This window comes from Tupaia chinensis, unplaced genomic scaffold (genome assembly GCF_000334495.1).
Source record: "Tupaia chinensis unplaced genomic scaffold, TupChi_1.0 Scaffold000056_1, whole genome shotgun sequence".
Lineage (NCBI taxonomy): Eukaryota > Metazoa > Chordata > Mammalia > Scandentia > Tupaiidae > Tupaia > Tupaia belangeri.
Window position 1 is genome coordinate 1203976 of NW_006159514.1, and position 23692 is coordinate 1227667.

Here is a 23692-nt window from a genome sequence, read left to right on the forward strand (position 1 = left end):
GGTTGACAAAACCAGTGCATCTGAACTAGCTGAACAGGAGAATCATTAGGCGGAAGGGAGGGCACTTTTACTTTAAATGTTATTATTATCACCACAACTGACTGACTGTTAAATTGCATTTTGTTACTAACAATTTGATGATGGTACAGACATGATCATTCATTCATTCAACAACTATTTATTGGCCTACCATATGTCAGATGTAAGTGCTATTCTAGGTGCTCAGTACACAGCCATGAGCAAAATAATAGTATCTAAAACATTTTCATTAATTACATTATTCAGAGATCTGTATACATTTATTTATAAGAGAAAAAGTCTTCTGAGTTGCTTTCTTTTTCTTTTTTTAAAGGTCTCACATATTTATTACTGAACCAACCTACCAATGCAGAGCTTAGAGACAAGGTGAAGCATCATTTTTTCCCAATAAACACAAGAGTCTAGTCAGTGGTGACCATTTTCAGCTTGATGCGGCAAGACCATAGTGACCTTGGTACAGCATAAATACGTGGGTCATATCCTGTCCAGTTCTTCATAGACCCAGCTTGGTTCTTCTCCAGTGTCTCCTCTTGGAGTTGTACCTGATTTTATTACCAGTTTTCATTCTAATCCACTGGGGAATAGGATGATTTTGCTTCTGTTTTTTGGCCAGAAACCACTTGATTCTAAAAGTCTTGTGAGAAGATATGGCGAAGAGCCGAGTGGACCACACACACCACGATGGTGGAGTAAGGAAGAGCCCAAGTTGCTTTTGTCTCTTTATACTTTGTAAAAACCCTTGTGTCCCTAAGATTGATAGTTTGTCTGTTAGTCTTATTAATGGTGTCCCCAAGGCTCATTTTGGACTAGGTTTGGGGACACTTTCTCCATTACCCTAGGAGACTTTTCAAATATATTTAAATAACTTTGGAATTTGGTCGTTTTTAAATACATTAATAGGATAACACAAGTGCCTTTTTTTTTTTTTTTTGAGAGAGAGAGATTTTTGCGCTCGCCAGACATACTGAGAGAGGCAAAAAGTGAGAAATCTGCCCCCCAGGGGTGATGGCCACACAACAGTCCCTTCTCCACCATTCTCCTCTTAGGATATTGGGCATGTACACACACATGCCTGGTGTGAGCTTTAAGTCACTGGGGTCTGGGACTTGAACCACAGTCAAGTACGTGGGAGTCCAGCAATGTGACCACCATGTCACCTGCTGGTTTCAGCACAAGTGCCTTTTAACAGCTGCTCTTAATTTCTGTTAGCCTTCTAAAGGTTACTTACATGTTATAGTTTCTCACAAAACCACCTTAAGATCATTAAACTATTTAATTTCTCTTCCTTTAGTTAATAGAATAAAAGGGAGTTTTACAAGAGGGAAAATAAGGAATATAGAATTGCCAAGACTCCTTTTCACTAAATTTAGACACTTGAATTTTGTACCTTCCACTGAAGAACGCATTCCACCCTGCTGATCCTTTTAAAAGTTCAACTACCACTTTGAGCGTTTGTTTCAGTCTTTTCTGTGGCCTTTTCAAGGTTTGTTTCTCTGATTTCCTTGCGGTATACTTATTTCATGGGAAGCATTCCTTTTAACGAAGCACAATGCCTCTTCTAAATGCTTCCTCATTCATGTCAGAGTCTGTTAGCTAGATTTTCCACTAGTTTAACATTTTCATTTTAGTTTTAGATTTCCCAGAGTCTGCTATACTTTATTTTAGAACACATATGTTTTCCAAAATATACTTGGATTGTGTGTATGTAAAAAGACAGAAAGACAAAGAGAAATCAATTTTGTAATTTCTATGTTAGTTTTGCTTTCTTCAGTTTACTTCTTTTATTTATTTTTTTTTAAGTTTTGTTATAGGGCACGTGCACTTACCAGAGAGAAAGAGAGAGAGAGAAGGAAAGTGAGAAATCACGCCTAGGGGGATGGTCACGCTGCAATCCTTTCTCCTCCAGGCTCCTCTATGGTTTCTTGGCATGAACACACACACACATACCTGGCATGATTCTCAAGGGGCTGGGACTCCGACCACAGAGTCAGTCATGTGGAATCCAGTGCCATAACCTCCAGGCCCCCTGCTGGCCCCCAGAGTTTATATCTCAAAGATGTCTTAAAGGAGGGATCAGGAGATGGTGTAATGGTTATGTTGACTACTTCCACGTAGTCAACTGTGGTTTGAGTCCCAGACCTGGAGATTTACAACTCACGCCAGGTGCATGTGCATGCATGCCCAAGATCCCCAGAGGAGAATGGAGAAGAGAGACTGCAGCATGACCATCCCCCTGGGGTGATTTCTTGCTTTCTGTCTCTCCAGTGAGCACATGCACCCTATAGCAATAATCTCTCCCCCCACCCCCCAAAAAAAAGTGCTTTAAAGGACATGTTCTCACACCATTTCAAATGCTGCTTACACTTTGTACATTGGGTTTGTGAAGCATTTTATGCTTACAGTAATAATGGTACTTTAGAGAGGGAAACCTCTCTCATCTCCAAGTATTTCAGAATTACAGAAGAGAAGGACTTCATTACATCGTGGTCATTATTAGAGATCTGAAATCTCATAGTCTGAACTTTCCTCTCCGAGGCAATTATGGTTTAAAAAAAAAAAAAAGCCTGTTAGAACATGGCTAGTTTTGGGACCAGCAGTTGGCGTAATGGCTATGTCGCTGGACTCCCATATAATTGACTGCGGTTCGAGTACCGGACCCTGAGGCTTAAACTCATGCTGGGCACGTGTGTGTGCGTGCCTAAGATCCCAAGAGGAGAATGGAGGAAAAGGGACTGTGGCGTGGCCATCCCCCTGGGTGTGTGTGGGGGGGATTTCTCAATTTCTGTCTCTCTCTTTCTAGCAAAAATCTCTGAAAAAAGAAAAAAAAAGAACAAGGCTAGTTTCTAACAGCTGTGTTTCTCTCATGGCCTGTGGAGTCAACTATCTACTCCTGGTCCTTCCACTACAGCCTTTCTTCTGCTCAGGGTGAGGGGTGTGGGTGCGCCAAACGAAAAACTTGGGAGAACTATGCATGTGTCTACATGTATGAAAAAGTTCATGCTCCTGTCGACTAGACGTACTATGTGACTAGTGAGCTTTGCAAATCCAGGACTCAATCAGCAAATAGGATGGGTGATATTGACAAGACAAACACTGGAACGTAAAAAGGAATACAATAACTAGGTCTAAAGAAAACAAAGCTTGCATAAGAGCAGCAGATGAAAATTTCCAAAATATTCATTTATCTGTTTTTGCCCAAAAAGTAAGTATAAACAGATGAAGAGAAGTTAAAAGTTAAATTATAATAGGAAATCTTTTAGAAAAACTGTGCGATAGATTCTAACATTAATGAGTTTCAAAGTATATTTCAGATGAAGCTTTTCTGAAAGGATTTTGCAGAAATTAAGCACATTGCTATAAAAACAGGGAAACAAACCTTGAAAAAACAAAACTACCGAAAAGACTTAGGCTACTTCCAACGATAAATTAGTTAACTCCTTTGTGCCTCAGTCTACTCTTCGTCCCTATGTGATAACATACATAGTGGACACAGAATGTAATCATTTATTTTTTTTTCCACTCTTCAAAGTTTTATTTCACTAACTTCAGGTCAAATTTCCATAGCTGTTTTCTGATCAATTAATTATCTTTGCTTGGCTTCCCAAAAACAGTAGTACCGAAAGACTGTGGGTTAGAGAAGAGACCACTTTAAGAAGCACTGCATTTACTCATCTTCCACAAGGCAACAAAGTTGGGCATGTGATTGTTCAGTAAAACAAAGCTTTAATAGCATCCAGGAGGGCAGACAGGCAAACCAGGCTGTAGACACTCTTCCATTTGTCAAAATCAGACCAGAGATAACCTACTCCACACAGATATAAAAGGTACTATTCATCTTTTCTTTTTCTGTAGCCGCAACATTTTTCTTCTTTTAATTATCATATCATGTAGTTTCCCAAGTCCTTCCTTTAGTCCATCTCCTATGATTGCACAGGTAGGCCACAAATGCCATGGCGTTGATGAGCTCAGGTCACTCATTGCTAACAATTTCTCAATTTCTGAGAGAGACCATGAGTTCCTCAGGTCTTGTTTGTTAGCAACTATAAGTACAGGGACTCCTTGATTTTCTGATACCCTTGTTATTTTATGAAGTTCGGTTTTGGCTTCTTCCATCCTTTCAACATCAACAGAGTCCACAACAGACACAATTCCATCTGTGCATCTGGTATATGACTTCCACAGTGGCCTTAATTTCTCCTGACCACCGACATCCCAGAAATGAAGAGTGACTGTTTTAGAATTTCCCAAGGTTACCTTAATTTTCTCAGTGTTAAATCCTTTAGTAGGTACAGTATTTACAAATTCATTGAACTGCAGCCTGTATAAGACAGTTGTCTTTCCAGCACAGTCCAAACCCAGAATTACAATGTGGAAGCACTGAAATGAAGGCAGGCTAGAAAGGATAGAAGTCTGGTCTGACAATCCATTCCCCATTTCCAGCAGCAAATAAATGGAATTGCTCTCTTCTGACTGCTTTAGAACTTCTCTTCCTAGGCGATCCAGCTACAAGACTGCTGAGGACTCAGACTCAATGCTTTTCTCAGCTGCTGGAAAGGCACCTTAAATACCAGTTCATGGACACCAGCATGGCCTGGCCGGTAGCAAGGGAAGAGACACAGCGCCAGACCTCCTCAATCATTTATTTATTTATTTATTTTTGGAAAGGTTTTTGTTATAGGGTATGTGCACTTGCCAGAAATAGAGACAGAGAGATAGAGACAGAGAGACGGCCACGCTGCAATTCCTTCTCCTCCATTCTCCTCTTGGGATCTTGGGCACGCACGCACATGCGCCAGCGTGAGTTTAAGCCACAGGGTCCGGGACTCGAACCATGGTCAACTACATGGGAGTCTAGCGACATAGCCATTACCCCAACTTCTGGTTCCTGTAATAATTGTTAGCCGCCTTGTGGCTTCGTTTCCTCTTTGCTAAGTCAGGCAATAAGTAATGGCATCTAGGGTTCCCTTACTCAATTAGGAGAAAATAGTCCAAGACCTCTGAAAAGTTTCTCGGAATTGGGAGCTGCTCTGAGGAGCTGGGTGGAACGGATGAAGAGGCCATTCCTGTTTGGAGCAAACAAGATGCTGACCGGCGGGACAAACGTACCGGCTCTACCATGAAGGAAAGAGGGCTTCTGATGACAGCGACTCTGGAACTCGAGGGTGTTTTTCTCGGTTCAGAGCAGCGGCAAAGAGCTGGGAGTTACGCAACAGAATTGGATGTTAGTGGTACTCACCGCCGCGGGCCAAGCCCATTCGCGAGCCGAGAAAGCCTGCGCGTTAGTAACGTCTTCCACCCCATCCCGACTGGGCGGAGGCTGGCTCCGCTCGCCCGCCCGGGGCGCAGTACGAGTTTAAGACGGAAACAAACAACAGACCCCAAACCAAGCTAAGCAAACCAAAACTATTTTTCTTTAGGAGTAAGGCCCTTTTTTCTTTCTTTCTTTCTTTCCTTTTCTTTTTCCTTCACTTGTTTGTGGGGAGTTCAACGTTCGCGAAGAACAGGCAGCCCGCTCAGAGGCAGAGCTAGAGGTTGCAGCCAAATCCTTTCCACTCCTCTGATTATTTTCTGCGCCATAACCCCAGTTCACACTTTCTACCTTTTTCTAAATACTTTCTCAAGGCCTCGGCCTTACTTCACTTTCTGGAAAGTGGTTACAGATGAACGGTGTTTGCGCCATTAGCTACAGGTTTCTGCAGCCCAACAGCAGCCGCAGAAGCTGTCGGGACATTGGAGGGGCACAGCGCCACGACACTCGGTCACGCCGCCAGCTCGGCGCAGCCTCGTCCCGGGCGCAAAGGCCGGGGGTGCCCCTGCCGGGCCAGCATTCCGCGGAGCCCCGCCGCGCGGTTCCTCTCGGACGCCTCCGCCCCAGGCCCGGGCCAGCGCCCAACGGAAAGCCCCACGCGGGAGATTTCCCCCCGCGATCGCCACATAAACAAGTCGGTCCAGTGACGGAGGAGGGCAACGCAACAGGCTCGGGTCCCGGCTGCGTCCCGGGCTGCATGTCCTGGGAGAGTGAAAGCCAGCGCCGATGCCTCGCTCCCCGGCCACCTTCCCAGGGCTGAAGAGGCACGTTCTCGCACCTCCCCGTCCACCCCCGCCCCCTGCCTTCTCCTAATCTGCAGCCTTGAAGCAAGTACAGCGAAAGGCCTTGCCCACAGCGCGTCCGCACCCCCGCCCGCGCAGGCTCGGTCCACAGCGGGCGACTGTTGCGAGCAAGTGCGGCGCCTCGGGCGGGAAGGCGCAGTACCGCCGCACCGCTCCTCTATTCGGGGGCGCCGCAAATACATCCCAACTACTCCCTGCACAGAGCTTAGTGCGGCCGAAGCCGCTTGGTCGCCACCGCAGCCTGTGCCAGGCCGCCCTTGGCAGCGGTCCCCCACAGCGCACCCCGTGCTGCGCCCCCGGCGCCTGGACTCCGGGGCTCCCTGGACGCCCGGCCCAGTCAGAGCCCGCCCACCTCCCTCCCGCCGCCCAGCCCCAGCTCGGCTCCCGGCGCGCTCCTTCCCCACTCCGACCCACTGGGCTGGGACTCCGTCCCGGACCCGCCGCCCCCCGGTGGTGCCCAGTACCGATGCCCTGGATGAAGACGAAGCCGGTGACAAGGAGCACCGGGTGCCAGTTAAACTCGGCTCCTCTCCCGTCCCAGCCGAGCCCTTCCCGGTAGTGGAGGACCCAGACGAGGGTGCAGATCACCGACAGGAAGCCGAAGAACAACGCCAAAACCAGCAGCGCCAGGAAGCCTCTGTAGCCTTCCATGGCCATCAGCGCCCATGCTCAGTGTCGCGCCAACCTCGAGAACTCTGCGAGGCTGCGACGGCGGCGACCTCTGGGTACTGGCCTGGCGGAGGGACCCGGGCGTCGACTTAACGAGCTGTCTCCGCCTGCGGGGAGGGGCCTTCTCAGCGGCTGGCCCCTGGTGTAGGGCTTCCTGGGGGTGGGCAGCTGGCCCTCGCTCGGAAACGGCCCCACCCCCGGGATTTCGCGGCCAGCCGGCGGTGGAGAGGGCTCACTGGGCGGTGGCCGCGCCCTGGTCTGGCATCCGAGGTCGCAGACCAGTTAGTTATTGAGGGAACTCGGACGATGTCATACTCACCACTTTCTTTGAACTTACCCCTGGTGTAGGGCTTCCTGGGGGTGGGCAGCTGGCCCTCGCTCGGAAACGGCCCCACCCCCGGGATTTCGCGGCCAGCCGGCGGTGGAGAGGGCTCACTGGGCGGTGGCCGCGCCCTGGTCTGGCATCCGAGGTCGCAGACCAGTTAGTTATTGAGGGAACTCGGACGATGTCATACTCACCACTTTCTTTGAACTTAGGGTCTCTCGTTGCTGTGGGTAGACCGAGTACGGCAGTGGTGCACACTCCTGGTCATAAGAGGAGACCAATCGGTTGAATGGGGTTATGTGTGTGCTTCTAAGTCATCACGCTTCCTGAGCCCCTTGAAGCCTCTGAAGAAGCTCCAGAGCCTTTTGGCTGTCTCTGGTGCCAAGAAGCATCGTGAGGAACCTGTGGGGTGGTATGGGCAGCAGTGGGCTCGGCTTAACCTAGCAAAGAGACTACTTTGTCTCTCCCATGAGTAAATGCACCCTATAGAAAAAAAGAACCATTCTTTAAAAAAAAAATGTGTCTACCTGGGGCCAGCCAGGTGGCCTGTTGGTTAAGGCGGTGGCTCCTACATGGCTGCCAGTGAGGTTGGAGTCCAGGACGATGGGAGCTCAAAATCCTGAGAGGAGAATGGAGAAGAGATTGCACCATGGTCATCCTGGGGGAGGGAAGGGGCTTCTCACCTTCTGTCTCTTCTCGCTCTCTTCCATTCAGTCTTCAGGGAGCACAAGCTCCCTATAGCAAAAAAAAAAAAAAAAAAGCCAACCTGCCCACGCCAATTTGAACCAAAGCCTCTTCTTGATGAAGTGAAGCTTGCTCCTGGCCCTTTCTAACATAATCATCACCATTCTCACTGGACAAGAATGGTGTCAGCATTATTTATTGCCCCCAGAGAAAAAGGCTGGCAGGGCTTCTAGAATGGGAATGTTCTGTTCTGTCCCTCCTCTGTAATTTATCTCCGAGAACAAGTTTGCCATATTGTCTTGTTATCAGCTTTTTTTTTTTTTTTTTAAGAGAGTTTTTTTTGGTACAGAACTCACTGGAAAGAACAAAGATGGACAGAGAGACAGAAAGTGAGAAATTATGCCCCCGGGGTGGATGGCCACACTAAAATTCCTTCTGAAATTCCTTCTCCCCTTGGGATCTTTTTTTTTTTTTTTTTTTTTGGAGAGGTTTTAGCTACAGGGCACGTGCACTCGCCCGACACAGAGAGAGACAGAGAGACAGAAAGCGAGAAATCACCCCCCAGGGGGGATGGTCATGCTGCAATCCCTTCTCCTCCATTCTCCTCTCGGGATCTTGGGCACGCACGCAAACGCGCCCAGCGTGAGTTCTAAGCCACCGGGTCCAGGATGCGAACCATGGTCGAATACGTGGGAGTCCAGCATCATAGCCATTACGCTAACTGCTGGGAGAATGTTCACACACATGCCCAGCGGTGAGTTTACGCCGCCAGGTCTAGGACTCAAAATGCAGTAGCCTAGGTGGGAGTCCAGCCACGTAATTATACCATCTGCTGGCCCCTCTTGAAAGACCTTACCATGCGCAGGAAGTGCATGGAGTGATTTCCAGAAGACATATTTTAGGCCAAGGAAGTAGGAGTGTCAAGTCTTGTTAGTGAGGCAGGAATAAGGGGTAAAAGTAAGAGGCCGCAGACTTCACCTGTGTCATTACTTTTCCCTTGGTGGACAGAGTGAGCAGAGCAGAGCCCTCTATTCTAATCTCTTTTTACAGCCTGATATCCCTGCGTGCCCTTGGCTATTAGCAGCTCTCACAGCTCACCACTGTTCTCTACCTGCATCCCTGCCTCTGAATCTGCTTAACTCCACCTTCTGCAAGAAACGCCCTGACACGCTGGGCACTCGTGCCCAAGAGCTGATGGGCGGGAGGCCTGAACAAAGGGCATCGCGGCATGACAGGAGCCTGCGGAGGATGCTCTTCTCTTTCTCACTATCTTTCATGCATGTGCAGGCACTTCATCGTAAATAAAGAAAAAAAAACTTGACAGAATCTGCCCGCGCCTCTGTTTTACACCCCAATCTCCTCCCCACCTACTGGCTCTCTGCATCACTTATCAAGATGTAATATATTAGGTGTGCTGGATTGCAGTGCTAGAGGTTGGTCACAAGGCCAGCCACAGGGTTGGGATTCTTGGGTTGGACTGAACCTGGGTGTGTGCAGGCACTCAAAATCCTGACAAGCTGAAAGGTGGGAGAGGGGATCCCAAAGTTAGGAAACACTGTTGAGGGTGCTTCTGTCCCTCTCTGATGTCCTCATGTGCTATCATTAAAAAATATAGATATATAAAATAACTCAATGATGTTTCTTTGGCCATCTCTACTCTCCAGACTATCCCCATTGAAGGCATTAACTGTTCAATTTATCATTTTATTCCTCCTTAGCATATAGTATTATAGTTACTCAGTAAATGCATGTTGGGAGATCAATGGGACTAAATGTGATAGTCAGGGTCCTAGCAGGAAACAGATGGCACATTCTAATTGGGTAATCTGGTATAATAATGAACAGTACTATTTATAGATGGAGTTCTGAGAAACCACAAGAGTTATGAAATTCCCCAGTCCTGAAGGGGAGAGGGTAACTAGAATCCAGAGAGGGCAGTCTGATATAGGCCTTGAGGGAAATAGCCTGTAGGAACCCCACGGGGAGGAAGACTGGGGAAAGGGATAAATATTCCAACCTTGGGGCCAGCAGGTGGCATGGTGGTTAAGGTGCTGGACTTTCACATGACCAACTGCATTTTGAGATCTTAGACCTAAAAGCTTGCTTTCTCACTTTCCCTCTGTCACTCTCTGGTGAATTAAAATGATAATAGTAAATTTTTTAAAAATTCCAGTCTTACTTTCTTCTTCAGGTACCCCTGTGGCTAACCAGAATCTATTCAGAAGCCTATGGGCGGGACCAGCAGTTGGCATAATGGCTATGTCACTGGACTCCCATGTAGTCAACCGTGGTTTCAAGTCCCGGACCTGGTGGCTTAAACTCAGGCCTAGCGCGTGTGCGTGTGTGCCCAAGATCCTGAAAGGAGAATGGAGGAGAAGGGATTGCAGCATGGCTATCCTCCCTGTGGGGTGATTTCTCACTTTCTATCTGCCTCTCTCTGTCTTTGTGTTGAGTGCATTTGCCCTATAGAAAAAACCTCTCCAAAAAAAAAAAAAAAAAAAGAATAAGCCCGTGGCAGCTGTAGTTCCTCAGGTCAGATTCCCAGGACAAGGAGCAGAGTGGAGAAGGTTGAGAGAAAATCTACAGGAATAACGGTAAACTATCACTGAATCTTTTTGTTTTATTTTTTTCACAATTTTTTGTTCCTAAGTGCTGCACAGTCTGTTTAATTTTGTACTGTTTCTCTTCCTCTGTGACCTTTAGCAATTCTGTGACAACATCGTTGTATCCCTAGTTGTCTCCCTAAATATCTAGTTCTTTGTTCCCAGTGAGTTTCTTCACCCCCTCAGCCAACACCTTCACTCCACTCTTGAGATGATTTTGCTCTGTCCAGAGCAAATGAGAATCTTCAGGATTCCAGACCTTATTTCACAAATCTTCTCTACAGAATAAACACATGGCCAAATGGTACTGATGGTGTTGAACTGTCTTGAAGTTATTAAGCTAAACTGAGAGAATTTCAACTTTGAAGTTGTACTTTAAGGCCTTCCATAAAACTTGTCACTTAGAAGAGGAAATTTTTCAATAAACATTGATGTAGTTTAATGTTAACTTTTTTTTTTTTTTTTTTGACAAGGTTGTTCACCAGCAGAAGTTTTTCTCAGGAGACAGGAAGTTATTTGTCACTAAAATACCTAATCAGACTAGATAACCTGTCAGCAATGATATTTAAGCAATTACTGATATGTGTATGTGTAGGGAAAAAGGGACAGTGAACAAGATGGTCTTTCTACAAACCTGTGGCTCTAGCAATATGTACATGTTGACATAGATTTTTAGTGTCCTTGACAGAACCACAAACGTCAAGTAAGGAGTGGAAAGAAAGTTCAAATTCCATCCACTCTGAGTGAGGAACTAAGTGCCCTATTTACAATCTATCAAACTTCCACAAGCTAATGTTACATTTCATCTCTGCGTGCGAATGTCGCGTGTGCGTGTGTGTGTCCAGCATTCTGATGCAAAGTAGTGGTAAACTGTACATATTGGTTTTCTTTGTGGAATAAGTGGACCATTTTTTAAACTTTTCAAACATTAACAGTGTGTTTGTTACTGTTTATAGTTTAAATGTGTCCCCCAGAATTCAACTGCTTAAACTGTTGGTCGTACTGTGAAGGTATTAAGAGGCTTAAATTTTATTATGGTGCCGAAACGCGGAGCTGTTGGGAAGTGATTAGGTATCAGAGAGGGGTCCCTATGATTAAGTCCTGGTGGATTTTAAAGGAGAGAGAGCGGTTAGCATAATGGCTATGTCACTGGACTCCCACGTAGTCGACCACGGTTCGCATCCCGGACCCGGTGGCTTAGAACTCACGCTGGGCGCGTGTGCGTGCATGCCCAAGATCCCGAGAGGAGAATGGAGGAGAAGGGATTGCAGCGTGACCATCCCCCCCTGGGGGGTGATTTCTCGCTTTCTGTCTCTCTGTCTCTCTCTGTCTATCTGGCGAGCACACATGCCCTATAGCAAAAACCTCTCCAAAAAAAAAGAAAGAAAGAAAGAAAAAGAAAAAGAAATAAATAAAGGAGAGTGAGATACACTCTGTTACAGTTCCTGGCACTCACCATATTATCCACCAGCAAGGAGACCTCACCAGATATGGCGCCGGCATTCTGGACCCCAAACTGTGAGCCGAGTAAGCCTCACTTTTTTAAATTATCCAAAGATAATTCTGTTATTAGCAACAGAACAGACTAGAACAGGGGCTGGGGATGGGCAGATGATGGTGCAGCAGCAAAACGTGGCACTCTGCAAGACAGCTCCCCGTGGAAAGGTGGCTAGTCCCAAGACCTCCTTAAGTATGCTTATATGTTTGCCAGTCATCCAAGATGGCTAAGATTGGAGTGGATTGCAGTGTTGGGATCCTGTAAGGGTTGCTATATCTTTGTCTCTCCCTCTATCACTTTCTTTTTCCATGGAAGAAATAATTAAGTTAAAAAAAGTTTTTAGACAAGAATGGAAAATGAGTACTATAAGTGGAGTTGTTTGCAAATAACAATTACCTGAAAATGTGGAAGCAACCTTGGAACTGGGTAACAAGGAGAGGTTGGAAGAATTTGGAGGAGCAGAATAGAAAAAGCCTAGATTCTAGTGGAAGGTCAGAAGAAGAGATGACTAGAAAAAGTAGGACATTTTTAAAAAAGATTAGGTGGGCTGCTGTAACCAGAATGCGGATAGAAAAATGGACAGTAAAGGCCATTCTGGGGACAAAAATAAGGAAAATATTATTGGAAATTGGAGAAAAGTCTGTCCTCATTACACTGTTACAAGAGTTTGGTTGCACTGTTGTCCTGATCCGCAGGACAGTCAAACAGGTTTCCTGAGGGAAGGAGTGAGAGAAGGGACAGACACACACAGACACACAGAGTGGAGACAAGATGAGGTGCTGATCAAGTCTTCAAGTCTTCTTTATTGAGGAAGAATGTCGAGTTATATACAGGCTGGTGGGCACCGATTGGTTGCTCAAAATGCAAATGAGATAGAGCAGTATGAACCAATCATTGGTGTGGGTGGATCTTTCCCGTTGCCTAGAAACCCAGCCGCCCCCATGGGGAGAATAGTTGGTCACATGATTTCTTTTTTTATCTTTTTTTTTTTGGAGAGGTTTTCACTATAGGGTGCGTGCGCTCGCCAGACACAGAGAGAGAGAGAGACATAGAGACAGAAAGCGAGAAATCACTCCCCAGGGGGGATGGTCATGCTGCAATCCCTTCTCTTCCATTCTCCTCTCAGGATCTTGGGCACGCGCACACACGCCCGGCGTGAGTTTGACGCCACCGGGTTTGGGACGCGAACCGTGGTCGACTACGTGGGAGTCCAGCGACATAGCCATTATGCTAACTGCTGGTTCCCGGTCACATGATTTCTGAGAAACGGTTTGCTCAATGAGGAAGTGAAACCTAATGCTTTCCAAGATGGTGCGTAGCTCAAGACGGCGGATAGCTCAAGATGGTTTCCGTATGCAGTGCCCTCCACACACTGTGTCCATGTCCTATGCCTTTGTGGAATGGTGACTTTAAAAGTGATAAATATCTTTCTTAAAAATCTAGGCAAAATAGGGATCAGCAGATGGTGTAATGGTTGTGTTGCTGGACTTCCACGTGTGTTCAAGGGTGACTGGACATCTGGGTGGAGCCTACACAATTAAGTCCTCATGGGTTTATAAGGAGAAGAAATGAGACAAGACATGCTCTGCTTTGCTCAAGCTCCTAATCTCTGCCATGTTACCCACCAGCAAGAACACCCTTACCAGATGTGACCCCTGGACCTCCAAACCATGAACTGAATAAACCTCTATTTTTATAAATTACCCAGACTCAGGTAGTTCTTTTCTTAGAGACAATCAACTAGAATGATTACTCTCTGCTTAAACCTCATCTTAGAAAGTGGAGACCCTTTTTGTATCTTACTTTTTACCCCGAGAGGCTTACATATGCAGACTGTGTCATTTGGCCCTTCCTCATCTTCCAGCTTCCACTTGGGTTTAGTCAATGTTGTGGTACTGGTAGGAAATTAGAGGACAGGAAGAAAGACAGTTAAATCTATTTATCCTTCTGTGCCATGTCAGGTCATGGTTTCTGTAGTGGTTGGATTCCTCTTTGCCACAGGACTTTTAAATGTCCTCTCTTCCATAGCTAGAGCTCTCACCAGGGCCTAGTAACACCATCTCTCCTTGTTTCTACAGGCCTAGGCATAGTATTAGCTTCCGGCTGTTGTCCCTGGTCTTCACCATATTTTGTTGGGTTCCCTTAAGTCTGTTTGTGCCTCTGTAAATAACCCATGTATTAAAGTCTGTTCACTTAATCCTTTGTATCAACTAACTGTTTCCTCTAGGACCCTGACAGATGCAAATGGAAAAAGATTTTGGCCTAATACTTCTGTTTCTTTTTTTTTTTTTTTGGAGAGGTTTTTGCTATAGGGCGCATGCGCTCACCAGACAGACAGAGAGAGACAGAGAGACAGAAAGCAAGAAATCATCCCCTGGGGGGATGGCCATGCTGCAATCCCTTCTCCTCCATTCTCCTCTCAGGATCTTGGGCACGCACGCACACGCACCGGCATGAGTTTTAAGCCACCGGGTCTGGGACATGAACCGTGGCAGTCTACATGGGAGTCCAGTGACATAGCCATTACGCTAACTGCTGGTCCCAATACTTCCATTTCTTATTCCCATCCAATTGTCCATGAATTCTTAAGATGTACTATAAAAGGAAAACATATATATTTTAAATAAATAATATATATTATATATATATATATATTTATAGGTAATATATAAAATAAGTGAAAATCAAAGGGAGCAAGAATGAGCTCACATACTTTCCCCTTTTCTACTAGACAAGAGATCTGGGCGGGGGGGGGTCAGAAAACATTCCAGATGACAATGATAAAGCAACTCTCAGCTGACACTGATTCATGCTGGAAACCATGCCCAGAAAGCAAAGATTCTTTAGTGAAATAAAGCAAGGATTATTGTTTTTGAAAAGAACAAAGTCAAACCCATGTTAAGGGAGGAGCATGCTTTCCTCATGTAAGGCTAGACTGTGTTGTCTAAAATGAATCTGCTTTGCTGAGCCGTTTTTCCTTTGAGGTCAGTGAACTGCTCTTGCTGTGGGGACACTAGGTGTGGAACCAGTTTCTACCACCTCCCAAACTCAAGGGGCTCTCAGAGACTACCTGCTCCAAGTGGGCAGGGCTGGGCTGGGAAGGAAATATTCATTTCTCTTTGGCCACAGCTCCAGGAACCCAAGTTTGGGAAGAGGAAGGAGGTAACTCCCTTTCTGAGGAAGCAGAAAAAGACACTAAACTTCTGTCCTCTAATTTCCTGTCAGAACCACAACATCGGCTAAACCCAAGTGGAAGTAGACACGAGGATAAGTGTGTCTGGAGGGCAAGCGGGAGTGGGACGAGGATTAAGTCAGAGTAAAGCAGTACTTCTGCTCCTTCCACACTATACTGCTTTCTAAGGCCTATCTGACCCTTCACTTAATTTTTGAAATGCTTCCATCATCATCAGGTGTGAGTTCCATTTGGAGATACCTGGAGAAACACTCAGGAAGGAGCTTGGACCTTCCTAAGTATCTTGCAGCTTCCTAATCATCTGGTAGTAAAATTAAATGATCCATCCTGCCCTTTTTCTCCCCAGCCCAGACATTAGTAGGTGCTTACTGTAGGCTTTATCCAGGCAGAGAAGAGATAGGATTGGATTCCTTGATTCCCTAATTCTCCTTTACCAACTTTACCCCATATGTTAGACAGAAGTAACCAGGTGAGGAAGAAGAGAATAGGGCTTGGTCACATCTAGGTTCCACTTATTATAGAACCTCCCTCTCATGGAAATGTATAAACCCTAGACTAAAACGTAAGTTCCTTTAAGGTAGGGATTTGGTCTGTCTTATTTGCCACTGTTCTTCCAGAGCCTATGTTCTAAAAAAAAGTACTTTGTTGTTGTCCTTTTTAAAAAATATATATATATATTTTAGATTTTTGCCATAGAGCATGTGATTCACTGAAGAGATAGAAAGAGAGAGAGAGAGAAAGTGAGAAATCACCCTCCACAGGGGATGGCCATTCCTCAATCCCTTCTCCTCCATTCTCCTCTCTGGGTCTTAGGCACGCCCGCACAGGGGCCCAGCATGTTTCTGGTGCTGCTGGTCCAGGACTCCAATAGCAGGGGTGGCCATGTGGGATCCGGTATCTTAACCACCATGCCACCTGTTGGTTTCCCCCTCTTCCTTTTAAATGACAACATCCCACCATGTAAAGATCCTCCTGCTTCAGCCTCCCAGCTGAGACTGCATGCCAACACGATCGTGCTGGCTCCACCGACCCTATCCCCCTTTGTTGCCCAGGCCATCTTTAAGCTTTCGATCCTTCTGCCTCAGCCTCCCTGAGTCACCGGGATTATGGGTGCATGGCGCTGTGCCCAACCTTTAGATTGGACCCAGAAATCAACCCAGACCTCCCATGGAAATCTGGTTTATGGAACAGTATCTCAGCAGTGTGTGCCACTGTTAGCTGGGCCTCCCTGGAATTTGTTTTAGGCAGAGGTGGTATGAACCACAGGTACAAAAATGATTACCATGAAGGAAGAAAGGGTTTTTGTTTGTCTTTAAAATATTCATAGTTCCCGAGAAACAGAAGTCAGGGCATGCCACGCAGGGCCATACAGGGAACCACTGAAGCAAGATGAGCTGACAGAGGAACTTTGGGCAGAAGTTTTACTGTGGTTTTTGAGGGAAGGAATGGGTGCAGCAAAATAGTAAGTAGAATAATTTATGATTGAGGTTAGAATAATCTGAATGGGCTCCCACTGAAGGGTCCCCAGGTACCTGGCCCTCTAGTGACTAGGGCAGGGAGTGGTGTTCCCGACTGTAGACACCTGGTAAACAGAGCTGGTTGGGGGATTAGAGACATAATTGGTTGGTGTGCACATCAAAGACATACTGGGAACGGGAACCAGCAGTTAGCGTAATGGCTATGTTGCTGGACTCCCACGTAGTGGACCGCGGTTCGCGTCCTGGACCTGGTGGCTTAAAACTCAGGCCGGGCGCGTGTGCGTGCATGCCCAAGATCCTGAGAGGAGAATGGAGGAGAAGGGATTGCGGCGTGACCATCCCCTCTGGGGGATGATTTCTCGCTTTCTGTCTCTATGTCTCTCTCTGTCTGTCTGGCGAGCGCACGCGCCCTATAGCGAAAACCTCTCCAAAAAAAAAGACATACTGGGAAGCAATTGTCATCTCTAGGCATTAGTTAAGCTGGAAAACACAGTTACTGCAGTCTAGGACAGTTGCTGACAGAGAAAAGCACACACAAACAATCACGCACTGACTGACTGACGAGTTAGATTAGAGAGCCTAAGAGCAAGACTCAGAGAATTAGCAGGGAAAGGAATGCTCTGGAACATGTTTCTTACAACCAGGCTTTCTTCCACATAAACCAGTTTCATAAGTAGATTGGGTGGTTTGGATGGGATATTATAGTATTTGAAGAACTGGGTTATATTGCTATTAACAAGTGGCTAAAAGCAATTTACCTGTGCCGAACTTTTATTGGATGCTCTCCTGGCTTAATAATAACAGGCGTAAGTGTTCTAATTATAATCCTGTCACTGGTGCATTTTTCAAAGGGCGTGTGCAGGCAGAGTCTCAGGAATACATCTCGAGTTTGGGTTCACAGATCGCAGGACCTTACTGAGGTATGAAGAAATCACGCATGCCCAAAAGAACTCTGAAAGCAGATCAGAGAGGCTTCCTTCATTGTCACATATTTGGCTAAATAAATATTACTTAAAACAGCTTATACAGACCTCACTGATTCTTGAGAAGACCTGATCATAATTTGTTAACAGAAAAAGGCTGTTTTGGAAAAGAAAATCATAGCTCAGTCAGTGGTACAACAAGATACTCATGAGGCAATCCTACATGGGAAAATACCCAGTTCAAGTCTGGAGACCTCCCTGAGTCCATTGGGCTTACACTTGCCCAGGACCTGGGGCTGGCTGAAGTCAGAGGTGGATCTTTGCATTGAGATCTTGTTGGGGGATTTTTTTTTTTCTCTCTCCCTCCCTCTCTTTCTTATCCTTATGGAAGACACAGATGAATAAACTTAAAAATTGGTCTGGGAAGAAAGAAAGAAACCCAAATGATGTAAGTCCAACTTTTAATTTTGTTTCAAAATAATCTAGCTTGGCTTCTGTGTATGTTGTCTCTAAGCCTAGATCATAAATTCAGTCAACAGAAAGCAGCTTGGAATAAAGGAATCTGCATAGTTCTAAGACAATAAATAGCTCATTGTGTAATCAGACAACTCAGAAGTGCCAAAAACTGGGCTGCAGTTTGCTAATCTGTGGCAGGACAGCTTTGGACTTGATTAGGGTTGTTAATTTGGTGTCTGCAGATAGAACATGGATGGGAGGAAACTGTATTTTTAACTTCTAACTATAATTTGGCAGTTTCTTTTTTTGGAGAGGTTTTTGCTATAGGGCGCGTGCGCTCACCAGACAGAGGGAGACATAGAGACAGAAAGTGAGAAATCACCCCCCGGGGGGATGGCCACGCCGCAATCCCTTCTCCTCCATTCTCCTCTCGGGATCTTGGGCACGCACGCACACACGCCCAGGTTGAGTTCTAAGCCACCGGGTCCGGGACGCGAACCGTGGTTGACTATGTGGGAGTCCAGTGACATAGCCATTACGCTAACTGCTGGTTCCCCATCAATTTGGCAGTTTCTTTGATAAAAAATGCACACAATAAATTTCACTAGTTTACAGTGGCCATGAACTAGGCACCAGTAGAAATCACTGTTGTTTTCACGTTGCAGTAGAGTTGTCGTAGCTATCTCAATTTGTCCTTTTTGCTCAGTACTTCTTCAAGGTAACAACAGTTATTAGACCTGCAGCTAGATCTCATTAATGTAACAATAACAATGTATATTTTCACTATCTCACAAACTTAAAAAATAAAATGGGATTGGGAGGCAGCTGGTGGCATAGTGGATTCAGGTGGCTGGATCCCACATGGCCAGCTGCACGCTTTGTCTGATGGACGGCTTGAAAAACATCTTGGGCGTTATGTGTTGTGCGTGCAGTGCCCAAAATCCCAAAAGGAGAAATAGAGGAGAAGGGATTGTGATGGGCCATCCCCTATCGGGGTTGCTTTTTCACTTTCCTTCTCTATCTCAGCATGTGCATGCACCTTTTAGCAAATTAAAATGATATATTAATAATAAATATATAATTAATTAAAATGTTTTGATAACTCCTCACTGTAGTGGGTTTCCTTTGTGATCCCTTGCTTTCATTATTATCTTTTTTTTTTTTTTGGTCTTATAGAAAAAGGCAACTTTAATAGACATTCAGCTAGGAGTACTCAGAGACAAAAGTAATCCCCATTTGATCAGACCCCCATGAAAAACACTGCAACCACAGGAATGGACAAGGCATCTAAGAACTCAGCATCCTTCAGCTTCTAAGGAAGAGGAGAGAAGGATGAGTTGCTCAGAAAAAAGGTCAAGAGTCTTCCTTTTACTGGAACTTGCAATTGGTACAGGTTTAGAAGACAGCCTATCCTTCATCTGGTGAGCACATCTGTCCAGTGTGTTGTACCATCCCCTCATGACCACATGGAGAGCAGTGCCTGTCAGGCGCAGACTCCTGAAACTCAGGCCCCTCCTCCACTGACATAGGCTTGGCGGTCTCCAGTTTGTGGAACACAACTGAGGTCTTCACAACCTTCCCTTCAAAGTCCTGCACATTGATAGAAAAGCCACATCGAATACAGTTAACCATACCCTGAGCCCTGGGGAAGGGCAGGACTGAGCTGCAATCCAGACAGAAATCCAAATCTGACAGAAAGCTGGAACAGAGACAGGCAAGGTCCATGTTAGACATGTAGTCTAGGGCTGGGAAGCAACTAAGTTTATCGAATGAGAAAAGCAGCCTCCTCCCTACTGAAGAGTCATTCCTACGCTGTTCTAGGACCTAGGCATATATAAAGAGAGTGCTTTTATTAAAAAAAAAAATGCATTTTAAGGGGTCAGCAGGTGGTATAGTGGTTAAGGTGCTGGATAATGAGAGTGCTTTTATTATTTTTTAAAAATGCATTTTAAGGGATCAGCAGGTGGTATGCTGATTAAAGTGCTGGACTGGACGCCCACATAGCCAATTGTGGTTCAAGCCCTGTATCTGGTGGTTTGAAAATCATATTGGGCATGTGTGTGTGTGTGTGTGTGTGCCCAAAATCCTGAGAGGAGAATAAAGAAGGGATTGTAGTGTGGCCAGCCACCCCCTCTGGGGGATGAATTCTCACTGTCTCTGGTGAGCATAGACATGCACCTTATGGGAAAAACCTATAAAAATTAAAAAAAAATATTCTCAAGAGAGGGCCACAAGCCTCATTAGCCTATCGGAGAACTGATGGCACATAAAAGGTTGAGAACTCCTAGACTAAATGGTCTCTATAGTTTATTCCTGCCTTTAATTCATACCTTGAACAGTTGTACTCAGAAATCCACAGGAGGGCTATCTACTTAGCCAAACTAACATCTTACAAAGTACGTTAGTATCCTGATGTGATAGGAATATAAAATCAACACTTGAAGACTTTGATAGGTCTCTTGGAAAACCACCCTTTAAAACATACTTCTATCTTCTTAACCCTGAGCTGTTGTTAAATAAATGCTGAGTTGTCCTGAGTGTCATACTTCCCCAAGAATAAAAAGCCTGTCTCTTGATTGCTTAATCTTTATTTACTGATAGTCTGGTTGATATGGACTCCCTTTTTTAATTGCCAGAGGATGCATGTGCTTGCCAAGAAAAGAGGCAGAGAAACAGAGAGAGAAGGAGAGAGAAACAGAGGGAGAAATACTCCTACAATGGGGTGTGATCATGCTGCATTCCCTTTTCTTCCACTTCTCTATCCAGTCAGGATCTGAGACATGCATGCATGTGCACCCAGCATATTTTTCAAGCTACCAGGGTGGGACTTGAAGCACAGTGGATGACATAGGATCCAGTTTTCTTAACCATTAGTACCTTGTAGGGTGTACTTTTATAAGCACAACCAGAAACAGCAAGCATGCCAAACAGGCCCTGTGTGTGATGGGTACCCCTTCTCTTTCTATATCTTTCTCCCCGACCTTGGTTTTCCTCCTTTTTAGAACCCACTTTTTATACAGAAACCCCCCCAAACCAAAACCTGCTTACCATCATCAATGTCTCAGATGGGGACTTAGCTTTCTCTCACCTACCAAAATGGAATGATCGTAGGTCTCTTATGATAAGCATTGGTGGTGGATAGTAGTGCCAACCCTGAAAATGACTAATACTTATTGACTGTGCAGTATGTGTTGGGAACAGTTCCATGAATTCTCCACATATTCATTAACTCTTACAACAACTCTACTTTTCAGATGAGGACACTGAGCAAGGTAGGCAACTTGCCCAAGGTCCCACAGCAAGGAACTAATGGGATAGGGATTCAAAATACTGGGCTGTCAGAAAAGTCATGCTACATCATGAGTTTTCCGATGATCCAGTAGTACTCAAATAAATAGTCTGGCTCTAGGGCCCTTACACACAGACACTGTGATATACTGCTATGATTTAATTTCTTTTTATTTTTTTGGAGAGGTTTTTGCTATAGAGCGCGTGTGCCCTTTCCATAAAGACAGAGAGATGGAGAGACAGAAAAGCAAGAAATCACCCCCCAAGGGGTATGGCCACGCCACAATCCCTTCTCCTCCATTCTCCTCTCGGGATCTTGGGCATGCACGCACATGCACCCGGCATGAGTTTAAGCCACCCAGTCCGGGACTCGAACCACAGTCAACTACATAGGAGTTCAGCGACAAAGCCATTACGCTAACTGCTGGTCCCCCAAGATTTAACTTCTTACTAACTTATTTCCTTCCCTATTTGTTGACACCACCATTTATGTTGTTTACAGTTTTTCACTACTATAAAACTGCCTTTGTGAATATGTTTATATATAAAAAATTTTACACATATCTGGTTGTTTCTTTTGGACAGATTCCTAAAAAAGTGAACCAGTAGTTTTTAAGTAATTTGGTAATTATTTCACAAAAGATTACAGTAATTGGACCAGAACTAGTATCATGTCCCTTCACACCACTGCCAATAAAAAAAAAGAATTATTTTTTCTTGCATTTTTAAAACATTTGCCAACTTGATGACCATAAGGAGATATCTCTCTAAAGTCTGCATTTCTCTGACGATGGACATTTTTCATGTATTAATTGATCATTTGTATTTCTTCTTTTGTGTTACTTGTTTCTCTCCACTGACCGTTTTCTTATTTTGTGTAATATTTGTTTTCTAACAAATTATTCAATAGTGCTTTGAGAAGATCTAACAGGGAAAAAAAATGCTAGTTCTTCACTGAGAAGATTGAGATTCCATAATGTCTCATGATATTTGGGAGTTACAAGAGCCACACAATTAATTGTGTTATTTAAGTAATCAAAAGCACTCTCAGCTCTTTCTAAATACATTTTGATTTGAGCAGGGGAATTCTTCCTATTTCCATAATTTGAGATTTTAAAGTTACCATCTAGGCTTCTATTGCAATCAGAAAACAGGAAAGATAATTCCCTATTGAGGATGTTTCTCCTCCCAACTTTTTTTTGTTAACTGTTTTCTATCTACTGATTATTATTGCCTTCTACATGAAATTACTCTTCTCCACAGCACCTCAAATTTGTACACCAAATTTGGTCTATTTTCCATGTTCTTCAGCAATTAATGGGGAAAGAGATACATAACTTTCTTTTGAGAGTGTCTCTCCATTTTAGCCAGTACATCCAACAAATGGGCCCCATGTAATCTTAGAACATTATTCAATTTTTTCCACCTTTTACTGCTGCTACTTTAGTTCTAGAAACTGATGTAATCTTAGAATTTTATTCAATTTTTTCCTTTTACTGCTGCTACTTTAGTTCTAGAAACACTCACCTCAAGTCTAGATTAGCAAATAACCATCCAATTTATTTTCTTGCTTCTAGTCTTGGTCTACGTCCCCTAGTCAATGGATTTCCCACATTATATCAAAAGATAATCTAAAAATACAAACTCGAGCATATTCCCCTAATTAAAGGTCTTTCAAATGCTGAAGCCAGCAGGTGGCATGGTGGTCATGTCAATGGACACCCACATGGCCAACTGTGGTTCAAGTCCCGGACCTGGTGGCTTGAAAATCACACGAGGTATGTGTATGTGTATGCCCCAAATCCTAAGAGGAGAAAGGATTGTGGTGTGCCCCCGTCCTGGGGCAGGGTGGGGGGAAGACGGAGGGAGGTGATTTCTCACTTTCCTTCTCAGTCTGTCTCTTTCTGCTGAATGCACGCATCCTATGGCAAAAACCTTAAAAAAAAAAAAAAGTCTTTCAATGCCACTAAACTAAATTACAATTCCTTGACATGGCATACAAGACAGATCAAGCCCTTGTTTATCATCTAAGCGTCTCTCCCAAGCAATCTCTGCTACCACCATCCTGATTCATTTAGGATTTCTCATCAAAATGCCATGTTGCTTTCCCATTCTGGACCGCGTCGGGTCTGCTTGTTGGTCTCTGCGATCTGAAAGTTGACAACTTCTTTGCGTTTGGGAGGCTGCTCCCGACGACACTGCAATTGTCACCATGCCACAAAACGAATATATTGAATTACATCGTAAACGCTATGGATACCGTTTGGATTACCATGAGAAAAAGAGAAAGAAGAAAAGTCAGAGGCTCATGAACGTTCAAAGAAGGCAAAAAAGATGATTAGTTTGAAGGCTAAGCTCTATCATAAACAGCGCCATGCTGAGAAAATACAAATGAAAAAGACTATCAAGATGCATGAAAAGAGGA

General features: G+C 44.8%; 3 protein-coding genes and 2 pseudogenes across 3 annotated transcripts in view; all 5 read right to left on the minus strand.

The window, feature by feature from the left end:
- The window catches only part of CYBRD1 (cytochrome b reductase 1), a 42720-nt gene extending 35846 nt beyond the window's left edge, over positions 1-6874 (minus strand). The window contains exon 1 of the mRNA XM_006141486.2: positions 6615-6874. Within this exon, the coding sequence (XP_006141548.1) occupies positions 6615-6807 (193 nt within the window). The 5' untranslated portion in view covers positions 6808-6874. The remainder of the gene's footprint in view (positions 1-6614) is intronic.
- Positions 1-23692, minus strand: part of DCAF17 (DDB1 and CUL4 associated factor 17) — a 129187-nt gene that overhangs the window by 14863 nt on the left and 90632 nt on the right. Inside the window, exon 15 of the mRNA XM_027776063.1 lies at positions 17359-17552. Within this exon, the coding sequence (XP_027631864.1) occupies positions 17532-17552 (21 nt within the window). The 3' untranslated portion in view covers positions 17359-17531. The remainder of the gene's footprint in view (positions 1-17358; positions 17553-23692) is intronic.
- LOC102477623 (60S ribosomal protein L39 pseudogene) lies at positions 427-1445 on the minus strand (annotated as a pseudogene).
- LOC102471757 (ADP-ribosylation factor-like protein 4A) lies at positions 3501-4630 on the minus strand. The gene has a single exon (XM_006141485.3). The coding sequence runs from the start codon at positions 4471-4473 to the stop codon at positions 3871-3873; it is 603 nt and encodes a 200-aa protein (XP_006141547.1). The 5' UTR covers positions 4474-4630; the 3' UTR covers positions 3501-3870.
- LOC102470759 (DNA-directed RNA polymerase I subunit RPA12 pseudogene) lies at positions 19387-19713 on the minus strand (annotated as a pseudogene).